This window comes from Tasmannia lanceolata, unplaced genomic scaffold, assembly GCF_043159265.1.
Source record: "Tasmannia lanceolata isolate RefF3 unplaced genomic scaffold, GAP_Taslan_0.1 ptg000006l, whole genome shotgun sequence".
NCBI classification, from domain to species: domain Eukaryota; kingdom Viridiplantae; phylum Streptophyta; class Magnoliopsida; order Canellales; family Winteraceae; genus Tasmannia; species Tasmannia lanceolata.
Genome location: NW_027518683.1, coordinates 6,277,030 through 6,292,538, shown reverse-complemented (window position 1 = coordinate 6,292,538; position 15,509 = coordinate 6,277,030). Strand labels below are relative to the sequence as shown.

Sequence of the window (15,509 nt, the reverse complement as noted above, 5' to 3'; positions counted from 1 at the left end):
AATGAAATGTCCTTTTAGCATGAGGCTAGGACTATGGGGTCACGGCCTACAAGATCACGATCTCAATCACAAATACATGTCTCCATGTGGAACGCAAATTTAGTTGTGCTTGAGATTGCTTGTGATATGTGGATCTTATCATATATTAGCCTAATCATGCACACCTGTGTCATGTATTATGCTAGCATTGCTTCAAAGTTCATAAAAAAATATTTAAATATTGACGATTAGTAGATAAACAACGTGCATTAATGCATTATCATTCTTTGGATTTCACACACCATCATCCACCAATCACCAGGTTTTTTATTGACTTGGTAGGGCAAACCTTACGCTCCGAGAAATCATTGAAGGTTAAACTGAGTCTAGATGATTGATTTGGGGATCTTAAATAGTAATTATATCGTCATACTACCAACAAATTCCAATGCAATCAATGCTACGCCAATATACCAGATATTTACAACTAGATGCCCAACAAAAGCCAGATAAACAATTGGGAAAGAAAGCCAACAGCATTTTCCAAATGGGTCTGCTCTAACTTTGCTGCATTAAGCAGCAATGCAAGGCCTGCAAGGGATGATAACTGGAGAGGAAGGTGGACCTAGAAAGCTGCTTTTTTTGCTGCTGTAGCCTTTAGTAAGGAGATTCTGAAGGTGGGTCTTTGGTCGGGAAGTGATAGCAGGGAGCTTATATAGTTTTTTGAAGGGATTTAAACAGAAACCAACTGTACTAGAGATCTCTGGGCTGTTTTGAATAACATACCAGTTCCCACTACTGTTCAGTAAACAGGTTCTCTAACTCCTTATCAAATTCATCAGCCTCTGCCTCTTCATTGGGACGATTAAATCCAGTCTGTTCATAAAACACTTCCTTTTGGATGTTCCACTCCTCGGCAACCTTCTCACTGCATCTCCAATCAATTTATTGTTTTCTGCTATGTGCTTTATGTTTTCGATTCTCACCAGCGAACCAGCCTCTGAGATGATAATGAGACCATAAAAATTAAAAATTAAAAAGATAATTTCTAAAACAACAAGGAGAAGAATGAGGCTAACAGCCTCTGAGCATGGATATTGGCATGTGCAACAGTGTTGTTATATAAGGGAAGCCGTGAAAACCCAGTCGGCCATCATAATCAGAAAAACACAATGCATCAGAGACACAAAAAAGAAAACTGAAAGTCACACCACCTGTTTTGATAGATAAATCCTTATGAATTTTGATCTTCTTTGATTAGCTGTTACAGCCATGTCACAGTTAGGAATTGAAACAGACAATGAAGGATAGAGAGAAGAGAGTATCTATCAAAACAAGGGCGGGTCAAAAATCAGCTCCATACAAAACAGATTAAAACATATGTACAACTATAACAGGTGCTAAACAGTAAAATAGTGTTCCTGCTGCAATGCAATTATCTGTCTTCAAAAAAGAAAAAGAAATTCCTTGTGTAAAACTTACCACCGAGAAAGAACAACTGTTTCATTGAAAAGCTGGAATTTTTCATCATCCATTGAAGAAATTCCTTGTGTAAAACTTTCCACGAAGACGGCCCACGAAGCATCTACTATCCAAAATGTAAGACACATGCTCCTCGGCGACAGTTGCAGCATTTTCATTCCTTTTCCTGGCATTAGATTTACATTTTATATGGAGGGTCTCCAATTCTCCAAAGCCATCTACAAGACTATAGACTAGCAAACTCCTTCTAAAGTTTCTAAATCTGAGGTTTTCGAGTTATAAGTGGCCAATCACCCCCAATTGATCTGGGCTATGTTTTAGTTTACGGGATGCTGGAGCTACATACCTCAGAAAAATTGTTACTTTTCCTGAATATTAGTTATCACTATCCTATAGAAAACAAGGAGCATTATTGTAACTTTCCTCAGAAGTCAGAATACACGACATGACTTACCAGATTCATATTCAGAAACTCTCCTATCCGACTATTTGCCAGCAATCTGCAGCGCCAAAGGGAGGCAGGCAGCACCTCCACTGTTTATATGAATATCATACCGAAAAGGAAAAGAAAATAAAAGCAAACAAAATAAAATGAAAATGTGTGAGTTGGCAGGAGTATACTTACTTCAGTACGCCTCAGTAAACTCATTCATAAGCTCATCAATGTCCAGTTTCAATGGAGTAAAGTCCAGTTTCGTTAAGTTTTAAAGGCGAAGAATGATAAACATGAGAGAGAGTAGCCTAAGGAAGGATAAGATTCAAGCCGGGCCTTTTTAGATCTCAAGCGATGGGTGGGCCATGCCTAAAGCAAGCCCAAACAACACTAATCCTAGCACACTCGTATCCCTCGTTATTTGTGCATTGGCTAACTTAACCTCCAAAAGTTCGATAGAAAATACTCTTGTTTGGAAGTATGGGAAAATTTTGGGCAATGATAAATTCGCACCTCTTTAACGTTAATTGACATTAAAAACAGTTAAAGTCTGCCATAGGGCTGCAACGCGGTTGGGCCGGGCTTTTCAAAACCCTAGCCCAACCCTGGATCCCATTATCTTAGCCCCTTAGAAACCTCAACCCAATGCCTGCCCTGCAGGGCTCAGCCCAGCCTTGACCTGATTCGCCCTGTTTGGGCCGGGCCGAGCTGGTCCTAATTGACCCTAGTGAAGAATAGGTGCATGGAATTCCTTACTTAAAAGTTCAAAGAATTGAAAAAGAGAAGGGATATATGGAGGTCCACTTTCAACAAAAAGTCAAAAACCTTGAAAAAGAAACGAAGACCTTCCCTTTTGTTTTATTAGATGCCCTAAATCCTTTTAAACTCTAGCCATTTATTTCACTCAACTCTACCTTTTTTTTATGGATGGTTAGATTAGTATGATCTCTTCTTTAGAGAAAAAAAAGGAAGAATGGGCCCGGCCAAAATTGAATTGAGGAAGTGACAATCAGGGTCCGGCTGGGCCAGGGCAGGTTGGCTCGAGGTATCAAGCCTGAACCCGACTTGACTGTCTCAGGCCTGCAAAATTGAACCCTAGCCAGCCCTCAGGGTTGGAAAATCCAGCCCAGACTCTTTTTGGGCTTAGTGCGGGTCCGGGCTCACAGGGCCAAACTTGCACCCCTACTCTCTGCCACATACCCTCCTTTAAAGGGGTGCTAATTATCTTCCCGGGGGTGCCAATTTACAGCATTTGTTTAGGCCTGTCAACGATCCACTTCGGATCGGATTCACTATGTCTTGGTCACGATCTGTTCAGATTCCGTTTCGGTTGACTCCTTTTCATAGTGCTTTTTGGATCCTAGAAAAAAGTCACGATCCATTTTGAACTGGACTGTCCATCAGATTGTCCTGCATCCTACTTATGTTGTATGCAGTTAGCGCTAATTAGGGTTTAGGAGAGAGAGAGAGAGTTATTTGTTGCTTTGGGTATGGTTTTTAAATATAATTTGTTGCTTTGAGTATGGGTTTTAAATATAATTTGAAATTAACCCTCATGAACATACTTAAATAAACAAAAATTTGATGATTTAGTACATTACCGCCCTCCATTTGGTTCTAGGACGCTCCATCTGATTTTGTGGCTATGTCTAGGTCATGATCATGATCATGATCGCACCTTAGGATATGGATTCAATGGAAGGTACATGCGATTAAATTAAGTCATTAGGAGCTCGAGTTGAATTAGGAGTTTCATTTCAAAATAATAGTTTATTTGCAGCAATGTTAGAGCATTAGATAGAGCACGTATAAAAGGATAACAAGAGTCTTAGCAGTGAATTGAGTAGTCAAATTCAAGGTGTTCGAGTCTGGGAGCGTCATATGGCATCTTTTTACTAGCAATAGGCAAGTAGAACTAAGTTTTTACTCTCACTTGGAATTTCGTGAGCTATTAAATACTAAGGCATGTGGCCTTAACTACCATGATATGAGTAAATAAAATTGAATTTAAAATCTAAAACTTGCTTGCTAGCCATTGCTCTCTCTGGTCTCCAAACTTTCCTTCTTATAGAAAATGACCAAAACACCCAATGTAAACATATAGGGTATGATTGATATATTACAGGTTCCCATATTATTTCTCTAATTTAAAATGTAGAACAAGCAAGTCTAATGACAAGTTAGTGAGGTTATGAGAAGCAAAATCATCGCTGCACTAAGTTAATACCAAGTACTAAATTGTTACAACTCAAGGACAGACATGAGCAAAAACAAGCCATGGCCAACCTATCATAATATTGAGAACTGACCATACAAATTGGGAAAGCCTGAAATGAATTTAGGTTTCCATCTTGACAATGGCATTAGACGAACCCGTTAAAGCAAGCTGCTGCTGCTGCTGCTGCTGCTGGTATTGAATCCAATCTTTGGCACAAACAAGGGCCTCCAGAGTTTGTGGTGCCAGTGAACTGCGATAGTTGTCCAGCACTCTACTTTTAGTGCTAAATATGAACTCAGATGTAACAGTCGACATTGGAATCGCCAAGATTTCACGAGCCATCTTTGAAAGTGTCGGGTACTTCAATTTGTTCAATTTCCACCAATTTAAGATGTCAAACTCTTGTACCCTTGGTAGAAGTGCTTCATCGAGATATTGGTCCAACTCGGACTTTGCGGGTTGGATGCTAGACATTTCAGATATAAACATATCGAAATCTAGAAGCCCATCATTGCTAGGAAGAGGGGTCTCTTCTTCCTTTGGATTGTTGTCATATCCTTGTTCCACATAAGCTGGAGTTAGTGGCAATGGCTGTGCAACGTATTCGAGATATAGATCATGGATAGCATCATTGACAACCTTAACACATGTGCTCGAATTTTCACCGTAGATTTTCGAGTAGCTGAACTCAACTAGCTTCATCTTGAACCGTGGATCCATAACTATTGAAATGGCTAAGATAAGGGTGCAGTCTTTCCAATATTTGTCAAACCTTTCGTGCATTTTCTTAGTAATGGCACTGATGAAGGGATCCTCATTCATTGCGGCATGGGTCAGCTCTAATTGGATCTTCCATGCTTCATGGAAATACATATTGGCAGTTGGGCATGGTACTCCTAAGAAAACAGTTGCCGCATCATAAAGAACTTTTAAGGACTTGCAAAGAGTTTCAACCTTGCTCCATTCATCCATGGATGGGGCTTCATTGTAGTTCGGATCGGACGCCTCCAAGTGCGAAAATGCTTGCTTGTACTCCGAGGCAGCCAACAACATAAGATACGTTGTGTTCCATTGGTTCTGAACATCAAGTGATAAGCTCTTTGTGCTAGAGACTTGTAGCTGTTGAACAACCTCTTCGAATTTTTCCTCATGTGCCTTCAATGCCTTCACGTACTTTATGCTCTCGCGGACTTTGTAAACAATTCCATGGATCACCTCTAGTACGTCCTGAACAATGAGATTTGAAACATGAGTAAAACAACGCACCACGAACAATTGACCATTGAGCACAGGCATGTTCTTGTTGGACAGCTGTTCTCTAAGATATATACTAGTATTGTCCTTAGAGGAGCAATTATCTAAACTAATGCTGAATAATTTCTTCTCCAGATTCCAATCCGAAAGGCAAATTCTAATGGCATCAGCAAGGGAATTTCCAGTATGAGAAGACACAACTGTGAAGTTGAGAACTTGTCTGTGTAATATCCAATCATTATCAATGAAGTGTCCTGCTAGACACGCATATCCTATAGTCTGACTAGACGTCCACAAATCTAAAGAAAGGCTTATCCGTCCAGGCATTGTCCCAAGTAGCTGCATGATGGTTTGCTTTTCCTTTTCATAAATTGCCAAACACTCCCCTTCAACGGCGCTAAAAGTTTCCACCTTGAATCGAGGTTGGAGGTTTTGGACAAAAGTATTGAAAGCAGAATGTTCGACCATGTGGAGGGGATATTCATGCACAATTATCATCTTTGCAATATCTAGGCGACTAGAGTCCTGGTCATATAGAATGTTGGAGAAGGGACTTCCTCTGTAGCGTTTTTTTGGCTGATCGGTAGGACTCCCACTATTTTTTGCGGCGGGAGTAAATGGGGTAAGTTGTTTTTTTTCTTGACGCCTGTTTTTGGGACATATTCCCAAGGCCAAGTGTCGTTTAAGGTGGCTAGTCCCTGCTAGCTTGGAACCGGTACTGTATGCGAAGGTTTGCTTGCATTGTTTACAGCATGCCCGGGTACATCCACTACCCACAGTTTCCACGGTGAAGTGTTCCCAAACGAAGGACTTTTTTCTCCTACGCTTGGAAGATAATTGCATTTCTGAATTACCTCCATCATTGTCACTGGTGCCAGCCATAATGAATTGATTCTGCTTCAAAAGAAATATACACTAGTGTTAAAAATATACAGTAACTCTAGATCTCAAGTTTTTTTTTCAATTCCAAAAAGGACAGGACAATCACACATTTTAGTTGAAGCTGAATGTAACAACAAAGGAGGTTCGTTCATATCAGAAAGCACACAATAAGTAAAGGTTCTCCAAATAGGCATGACCTGTATGTGCAGCTGGAAAGACTAATAAAAGAAAAAATTTACAGGATGAGAGAAACAATGCATCAACATAGAATACAAACAAATCAAGAAATATGAGATACATGCATGATGTCAGATCTGGCATGCCTGAAAATAAAAATCTTCATATGCATGCGATAGTCTTTTATATGTATGCACACACATGTATATATATACATGTACACACACATGTGTGTTAGTGTGAAGATGATCCTGTAATAGTTATCCCAAGCGACTTTCTCCTCATCAAAGATTCTTTTTTCTTTCAACCAAGATGGACCACAACATCGCATATAGAGTTGCTTCCAAATTATTTACCATTACTCACATCAAGACTCTTTGTGCATCTGGATTGCCGGAATCAGCATCCTATTCCAATTATGTCTGATTCTGGCATTTGGTTCATAAAATAACAGAAATCGAGGGCGGTTTTTTTTTTTTCTTTCGCCGGCGCGGGGTGCAGGGGGGGAGTTGCCTCAATATGTTTCCAGCCCCAAGGGAAGGTATTCTGAAATTTTTTATTAGGAGAAATTATATGGTGGCCGCCCTTTATATGTAAAGGGAGGAGAGAGAAAACATCAACCACGATGATTTCTGATCAGGGTAAAAGTCAAAAAAGGGGGTTTGACTTGGATCAAAAATCAAGGGGGAGAGTTTTTTTTCTCTCTGCCCTTGTTGGTGGACGGTCGGCCACCATATAAAAACTCTTTTATTAGAAGTTCTAAAATTTATTTTTTTATTTTGAATAGGATACCTATTCCAATTCCCAACTCTAACAATCCAAACATAGCCTTTGGGACGTTAACCACGAAAAGTACTCACCAATCATGAAACACCCCTCTATGCCAAAAGTTGATAGTAGCATGCACCAATTCAATTGCAATAGATAAAAAAATAATCCTCAAACTACTCTTTATCTCTACAGAAAAAAACAAACACATGCTATGTGATCCTAAATTTCTCCTTTTTAAGATTTCATGCGTTAGTTTTGGCACCACCAAACAAAACATTGTAAGAAAGCAAAGCGTATTGCCCTGCCATAGCCGTTCACTTGAGGATGTACCACGAACACCAGTGGAAAGGTTAAGCCTGCATGAAATTATCGCTGCAAAATAAGACTTTGCATAGAAATGATCTTTGAGGATCTAGAACACAAGTTCTCTAGTTGACTTCAAAAGGAGATATATGGATGACTTCAAAAGGAGATATATGGACATTGTTTATAACCTCATGCGAGAGAAAAAGCATTCAAATTCACCTTGCTTTGTTAATTTTCAAAAAAAAAAAAAAAATCACCTTGCTTAAGATTTCTCCCCAAAACTAGTTCCCATCCAACCCCCATCCCTTCTTTGTCTCATAGCATTCATTTTCCTCTCTCCTCTTTGAAAAGCTTGTTCTTGGTTTTTTGTTATTTTTTAGCTTTTGGTATGTTTTGCCTGTCTATTGTATTATGCATTCTGTTTTCTTAGAGACCACCTGGCGCTCATGTAGTGTATTATATTTTTTCCCCCAATAAAGCTTTCTATTACCTTTCAAAAAACAAATAATAAGATCCAACTTCTTTCAACAAGTGGTTCCACACCGCCTAACCCATGTAATGATGTTAAAAGAACCACCAAATTGACCATGTGCAACACAAAATACAATATGAAACTTATTTATTCATTTATTTAGAAAAAACCTCCCCCCCACACCTCCTCCTCCTCTCCCTCAGGAACATTGAAGCCTTGGGGCAAGATGAAAAATGCTTCAACTAAAGATTACCATGAAAAAACGCTAAATTAAAGACTACGATACTAATAAGGGCATGATGGGGGCGCTACGACTTAGCTTCTCTTTTATAAAGCTTGCTTCACCCTCTCCACTTACAAGGTACACTCCCTTAAATATATCAGAAAATGTGACGAGATGATGTTTTATAAGCTCAAGACCAAGGAAGCAGGGATTCGGTCTCACAGGTGGGGAATCGCGATTCCCCGATTCGCGAATCGGATTCGGGATTCGGTTCGATTCCCCAAAATAGGGAAATCCCGAATCCTTTTCATCGGAAACGTGAATCCCTATTTGGGAATCACGATTTCTTTTCCATCGGAATCACGATTCTTCATTTATGGATTCGCGTTTCATTGATAATAAAATTTGCGGATTCACATTACCAAAAACCGCGAATCCCATTCAGTGAAATCCGTTTCCCCGGCGATGCCCCGGATATAAACCCACCCCCCCTCTTGAACGGTTTCTGTGTGAATGGTTAACTGCTTGAGAGGTTTCCGGCTTGAGAATGGTTTAGGGGAGTAATATTTACGCCCATTTTGATCACCCCACACCCATCGTCAGTGGCAATGGGTGAGAAAAATTCAGTGGCTTTGACTGCAAAGGGGGCTAATGTACATGATGTGAGAGAAATCCAGTGGCTTTGATTGCAAAATTACACTGGCAATGGGTGTCCCCGGCGAATCTCCGGCAACTCCTCGACGATTCCCCGGCGAAATTTCGAATCCCGCTCCCAACCATCCCCGGAGCCTTCGAATCCCGTTTTCGATTCCCGCCCTAGCAACCTTGCTCAAGACACATAGTGCAGAACTATGTGGTCAAGGTTCTCCCTGCTGCAACCATCAAAGCAGACTTTGCCACAGTAGAAGGGAATCACAGGTCTGACCATAGTTACCAAGGTGGGAAATGAATTCGGGAAACAAAACGGGAAATGCATGAAAAAAAAATAGGGGAAACGGGAAACGGGAAAACGTTTGAAAATCATAGAAAAAATACACAAGGAAAACATGAAATATGTGGTTTTGTAGATTTAACTTTTTTTTATTTCAAATTTCTATTTGATTTTTTCTGATTTTTATTTTTATTACAATATATGCTATTGTTTTTTTTTAAATATCTATTCCACAATTTTTTATGTGTTTTTTCCAAAATGATTTTCGTAAGATCCACACATGTTTCCTACATGTTTCACATGCATTTTCTATGAGTGTTGCATACGTTAATCACGTGTTTCACACATGATTTACATAAGTTTCTCATATGTTTCCCATGCGTTTTGGAAACATTTGTCCAATTTTTTTTATCATGGAAGTGCGGGGAACACGTCATAGGGGAAACGGGTTTCCCACCCTCAAGAAACGCGTTTTAGGGGAAACGGGTTTCCCATCTGCCCAAGAAGTTTCCGGCAACTATGGGTTTGACAGCAAATCGGCAGAGTAAACTTCCAGCACATCAATGAAAGCTAAGCATACATATAAACTCCCTAAAACAATGAACAAGAATGGATATTTACACCAATTCATATGTCATCCTCCAACCAATATGACAAACCTCCAACACCTGGCCATAAAAATTGGTCGAATCCCTTCCCTTGGCACAAGTCCGAAGGTGGGGAAGAAAGTAAGATGCCCAAGATATCAATATTTTATTTCCTTTGAGCAAGCATTAGTTTCTCCACAAGACCAACAATAAAGGTAAAATTCAAACTTGCTTAGAATATATATAAAAAGGAAGGCTGCTCTCCTGAGAGAAAGCTCAGTAGATATAACACACCTATTCAGTTACCCTAAACTTTTACTGCAAGGTCGAATAAATTTAATGAGATGGTAAAATACCACAATCAAAGCTAATATGAAGTATAGAAAGTGGGAAGGAAATAATCTCCTTGTCATGTTTTGGCTCTCAGATTCCGGGCTGCTCAGTCTCCACTGTGTACAAGAAATATGGAAGAGCATATGTCAACTAATTTTCAAAGGATAATTATCTGCAAGTTTACCAATTCCATCAATGGATCACTCACTACCAGAAAAAGGTAATTCCCGATCCCAAATTATTTTCGTAGATTCTAAGGTATGTTGGAGGAACCAAGACATCATACCTCCATACCTTATAACTGCAGTGCTAATGTAATAACTTGAAGATCGCAAGGTTTCTTTCCTTTTTTTGAATGGTAGATCACAAGGTTTCTTAAAGTTTTTACATGGCTGAACACTGAGTATGAAAGAGTTTGCAGCCAAATTTTAGGAAACAGGTTGGAATGACGGGCTGCCCTTTTAAACAAGAGGATAAATAAACATCATACATGTTTTGAATTTCCTTCATATTACTCAACAAGAAAAACATTCTAGAAATAGGGGGCATGGGTTAGTGAGCCCTTAGTCAATGTTCTTCACCTCGTAGTCAGCCAAGACGGCCTATTATTTAGCTATTTATACGCGGTTGTTGATAAGGCTAAAGAAAGCACACGAACAAGGTTGAAAATAGCAAGTCCAAATGCATGCCCTACTAGAGGATGCATACCTTCACAGTCAGCTACATAGGGGTTTCCTTGACTCACCATTCTTTTACCCACTCACTGTTTTGAAGCATAGAGAAGTGAATAAAAGGTTTGGAAGACGCTATGGAAACAGACTATGACAATTAAAGATTTGACCCATGCAGTTTGTAGCTTGATACATTACAAATTAACTAGAAAAAGAGAACCAAATACAAAAAACAAAGGATAAATCTTGCCCAAAAAAAGGAAATCAAGCACATCAAGAACTTATTCTAAGGGCATAGAATCCCCAATAAGCATGTATTCAAGATGCAGCATCGCCAATAGGCATGTAAACTCATTGTTTTTGTTTCTTCTTCTTTCTTTTTGCTTTTGAAATGAAGGAATATAATTAATTGCGGTGCTGCCTACGACGAACACAGGTTTGGCTGTCCCTTTTTCTACTTTGTCAGCATGGTTTGAAGAGAAGAGTGGGACCAAAAAGGTATAGCGGTTATGTTTCTCTGGAATACTATTACAGGCATGGAGGACCGAGATGCTCTTAGCCAAGGAGGTGGCACAGTTGAACATAGTGGAGATCGATTTCCAGTTTGCTAGCACGAGGAATGGGCAATATTCTAGGGTAATAGTGGAAAGTCTAATATGCAAGCAGATCCCCAATCGAGATGATAAGGCACAAGATAACACTACTATAGAAACAACAATTCAGCTCGAGGGGATAAGGCACAAGACAATGCTATTGATGCAGGATCTGGGTCATGTAAATAAATCCTAATATCTGCATCAACTATGCAAGTGCTATATTTTATCAGCAGGCTTTAGAACAGCATATGATCTTTAATCACAAGAGACGCACTAGTCACCCCTTCCTTTGCGAATCTATCTGCCTCCACATTAGCCTTTCTCCGCACATGACTCAACTACACCTGTAGCCTTCTAATATATCCAATACTTCTTCAAATAAATCGACAAGACTCCACGGGTAGCCATCCCTGATCTAACACATCTGACAATGTTGGTGAGTCTCCTACAATAATAAACAAAGCCTCACTAAGGAACAGGATAAGTAATCTTAACTTTCTGCCTCTTTGTTGGACAGACTTTTGCTTCAGCCATTAAAAAGAGTTGCTACTAGGTTCCGACGTCAAAGCTTCCAATTATATATGCATCATTCTTATGTATTAAGTTGTAACCATGAAAAGGTTAAGCCCTTTCTATAAGCTGGGTTTCCCAACCCAGGGACGTTATCTTCCCCTCTGATCTCAATTTTGTATATTCCTCTTCTGACTTAAGTTACCCAGAGTATTAGTTTCTACCTAGTTTCACCTCCATAGCCTCACCAATAGAAAGCTTTCAACTGTCATCTACACTTGTTATGAAAAGGTTCCATCAACACAACTCGGAGCAAGGGAAATATTTCCTGTTCGAGTCCAAGAAACATTTTCCCAGTGCAAACTTATCATTGCCACTTTGTTAAAAGGAGTTGCAATGCTAATACGTAGGTTAAAATGTTGAAATGTTTTTGTGGAAGCATTTGTTATTGAGGATGAATGAAATCACTGAAACAGGATTAAACAGCTAAAAAAATCAATCACAAGCCCTTTCCACTTTGACCAATATACAGGTAGGGGTGAAGGTCAGCACAACTTATGGTGGGAGTTCCTAAGTAGAAAACGAATGCCTGGAAGGTAAATAATCCTGTTGAACAGTTAAACTATAGTTTTAAAACTCGCCCGTTTCCGCATCGACTCCCCCGAGTCGCCTCCCTTTTACCTTGGCCGCTTCCTGCATCGCGCCACATCCGCGTTCCACATTTTGCCCTACAGAGTCAATAAAAACTCCTTTGACTCTCCCAAATTATGACCACGTCAACCGAGTACTCAGCCACGTCAACTGAGTACTCAGCCGCATCATGCCGAGTTGACTAGGATTTTCTTCGCATCCGCATTTTTAAACACTGAGTTAAACACTAATGGTTTGATGCCTGGCCAACAAATGGCTCTTGGACGCAGGGGTGTTGACTGTTACACTATACAAGGTTGACGATATAGAATTTAGTTTGGTCTCAAACAACTAAAGGTCTGCTGAAACACCAGCCATTGATAACATCGAGGGCGTATGGGCATCGAAGATGCTTCTAATAGGGGCCCGGAAGCCTGTCTAGACTTATTGCAGGTTTATGTATTTTTATATTGGGTGATTTAAGCTAGAAACTATGATGGATGGTTGTCCTTTCAGTGATATGTAACTTGCTAGGGTACATCATATACCACTATAAGAGAGAGCAAGCTGAGGACCTCCAATACACAATGAATGATTTCAAGTGACTGGTTAACTGACAAGAAATCAAGTAGTTCATGTAACACCATAAGATGTGGATGTTGTCTGTGTTCATAGAGCACAATGAGCTGGTAGATATGTTTGTTGCTAGAAAAAATCATTAACATGAAAGGAGGTGGAACATTATTAAATATTGGATTCAGCCTACAACAATATGAAAAGGTAGAAAAAGAAGTTGTCACGTAGAGATAATCAGCTTCCTGTAGTTTTTTCAGAAACACAAACCAATGCAATGGGTGTTCTTCCTCGTGTATTTTGTAGCTAAAACTCTCACGTGGCACTCCACCTTTGTTGAGAAAACTCGGTAATCAACATGAAGCAACTTCACAAAAAAAATTAGGCTTCAGTTCCTTCACACACCAAGAGTTAGTCATCAAAGAGCTTCCTTGTATATATAATATAGGACCATCAATTCCTTAGATAACACTTGTCGGTTATCCTTAAACCCACCCATGGCGTCCTGCCCATTCGCACTAATTTCCCTTGTCAGGCTTCTAGCTGACATAATTCCTCAATAAACATCATGATCACATCATGTTGAGTTGGAAGAATAGTTAGTCATGTAATAAGTAAAAATAGGTTCAACCACCATCAAGCACTGCTTGATTCACTCTTTTGCAAGGGACATGATCTTGCATTGATGCAACATTTTTAAGAGTCGGCAATAAAGAATCAAGAAGGGCCAACCAATTATTGTGATAAAATTTCACTTACGGACTTTAGTAAGTAATTACTACTCTATAACTTCACACACATGCAAGTGAGGCACGAATGCAATTAGCAGATAAGATACATATACCAGAATATCATGGAGGATAGGAGAGGTCACGGAAGGTAAGTACTAAACATTAACCAAAAAATCATAAGGGGTAAATGCCTCACTTCATTTTTTGTAAACATGAAAGACAACAACCAAATAGATAATGCTTAACACTCACTTGCTCTGCCTAATTAAACCAATTATGCCCACCAGTTAAATGTCATCCATTATATAATCTCCACACACATGGCATAGACTGCGAAGGTCCTGTTCGTTTTGGATTTTGAGTCCAAAACTGAAAATTGCATTTAATTCTGAGTCCAATAATCAGTTTTTTGATTAAAAATCAATTCTCAGGATCCACGATAAACAGGACCTTAATATATATATATATGCACATCTGGTAGTATTAATTATACAAATAAACTATCACTCATTAAAATACATACATACATACATATATGAGGAATATGTTGGTGCGCGTAAGTGGTTATAACGCCTCCCATTCGTTTAAATGTTTGGGTCCCGCTTAAGCGAACCAATGGGAGGCGTTATAACCACTTAAGCTCATTGCTTCTTTTTTTTTTTTTCTGTTTTAGAAATTATGCACCTAACTTCAAAGCAAGCCACTCCATCACACAGATGGACACAAAACCCACATCTTGATGTCAAAAGTTGGCAATGAACTTATGAAAGGCCATAGATATAGTCGTCAGTGGTATGTCCCATGGGCTTGTGAGGCCCAACCCCCTTGGGTGGGACGCCAACTTGGCTTGGGCTTGAGCTCAATCTTGGACCGATAACAGGCTGGACTAAAGCCCAAAGACAAAGCCCATCACAGACTTATCCGGGCTTGGGCCTTCATATTTTCTAATGGGTCGTCCTATGGCCCAGCCCATCGACACTCCCTAATACTAGAATCTGGAGTATAATACCACAAACGAGATTTCAATAAATTATCAGATACTTAGGGCTAGAAAACCCAAGCCCACACTTTATAATCGCAAAAATTAGGGATAATATATTTTTCAAATTTCAACCAACGAAATGTATAACTCCAGATAAAATACCACCAAGATAAGAATTTTTACCTAAAATCAAATAAAACTAAAACCCATGTTCAAAAATAAACTGAAAGAGAAGAAGCAACACAAAATCTTGCAACAAATATCTCAAAAATTGCGAATTCCAGCTCTGAAAGAGAAAGAGGAATCTTGATTTGTTACCCAAAACTGTTATAGGAACGGCGATCTACGGCATATGTGCTAGATCCAACGGTCTAGATGCGTGCAACTTCTGGAATAGAAGCTTGATGGGGTTTTGGGTATGAGACAGAGAAGGGAAAGGAAAACAGAGAGTCAGAGAGAGAAACACGAAATGGGCCTTTTTTTTTATGGGGCAACTGAAATGGGCTTTTCTCTATTTTTGGGTTTCAGCCCAACTCTTAACTCGATCTCGTTAACCGTAATTAACATTAGTAGAGTTAAATATCTCCCTATTTAATCTTATCCGATTGCTGAACGGGTCAGGCCCACTGTAGAGATGATAAATATATTGGGCGATCACAACCATTGATCTGATGGGCCCCACCAGGTGACAGTATTTATCTAAAGTCTCATGCTGGGCATAGATCCAGTCCGTTAGATAAAGGGCGGCAACAATCAACGGTTGAATTC

The 15,509-nt window shown here is 39.5% G+C and overlaps 1 protein-coding gene and 1 long non-coding RNA gene across 4 annotated transcripts; both read right to left on the bottom strand.

Annotated features, from left to right (window-relative positions):
* Positions 1-353: 353 nt before the first annotated feature.
* LOC143878279 (uncharacterized) lies at positions 354-2,224 on the bottom strand. Of its 2 annotated transcripts, XR_013250917.1 has the most exons (4): positions 2,087-2,224; positions 1,916-1,961; positions 1,462-1,627; positions 354-979 (listed from the first exon to the last, which is right to left on the bottom strand). It is a non-coding gene; the product is annotated as an uncharacterized LOC143878279 (long non-coding RNA). The 2 variants fall into 2 exon arrangements; XR_013250916.1 differs by having other exon boundaries at positions 1,462-1,961.
* Positions 2,225-4,083: 1,859 nt separating this feature from the next.
* On the bottom strand, positions 4,084-15,262 carry DAYSLEEPER (BED zinc finger and hAT dimerization domain-containing protein DAYSLEEPER). 2 transcript variants are annotated; one of them, XM_077381823.1, is made up of 2 exons: positions 15,060-15,262; positions 4,084-6,263 (listed from the first exon to the last, which is right to left on the bottom strand). In XM_077381823.1, exon 2 carries the CDS (start codon positions 6,246-6,248, stop codon positions 4,233-4,235), a length of 2,016 nt encoding a protein of 671 aa, XP_077237938.1. In that variant the 5' UTR covers positions 6,249-6,263; positions 15,060-15,262; the 3' UTR covers positions 4,084-4,232. The 2 variants fall into 2 exon arrangements, with proteins under 2 accessions (XP_077237938.1, XP_077237937.1); XM_077381822.1 differs by having other exon boundaries at positions 4,084-6,260.
* Positions 15,263-15,509: the final 247 nt, after the last annotated feature.

Coding starts and splice junctions, on each gene's coding strand:
- DAYSLEEPER (XM_077381823.1), bottom strand. CDS start 6,248: ATGGCTGGCACCAGTGACAATGATGGAGGTAATTCAGAAATGCAATTA.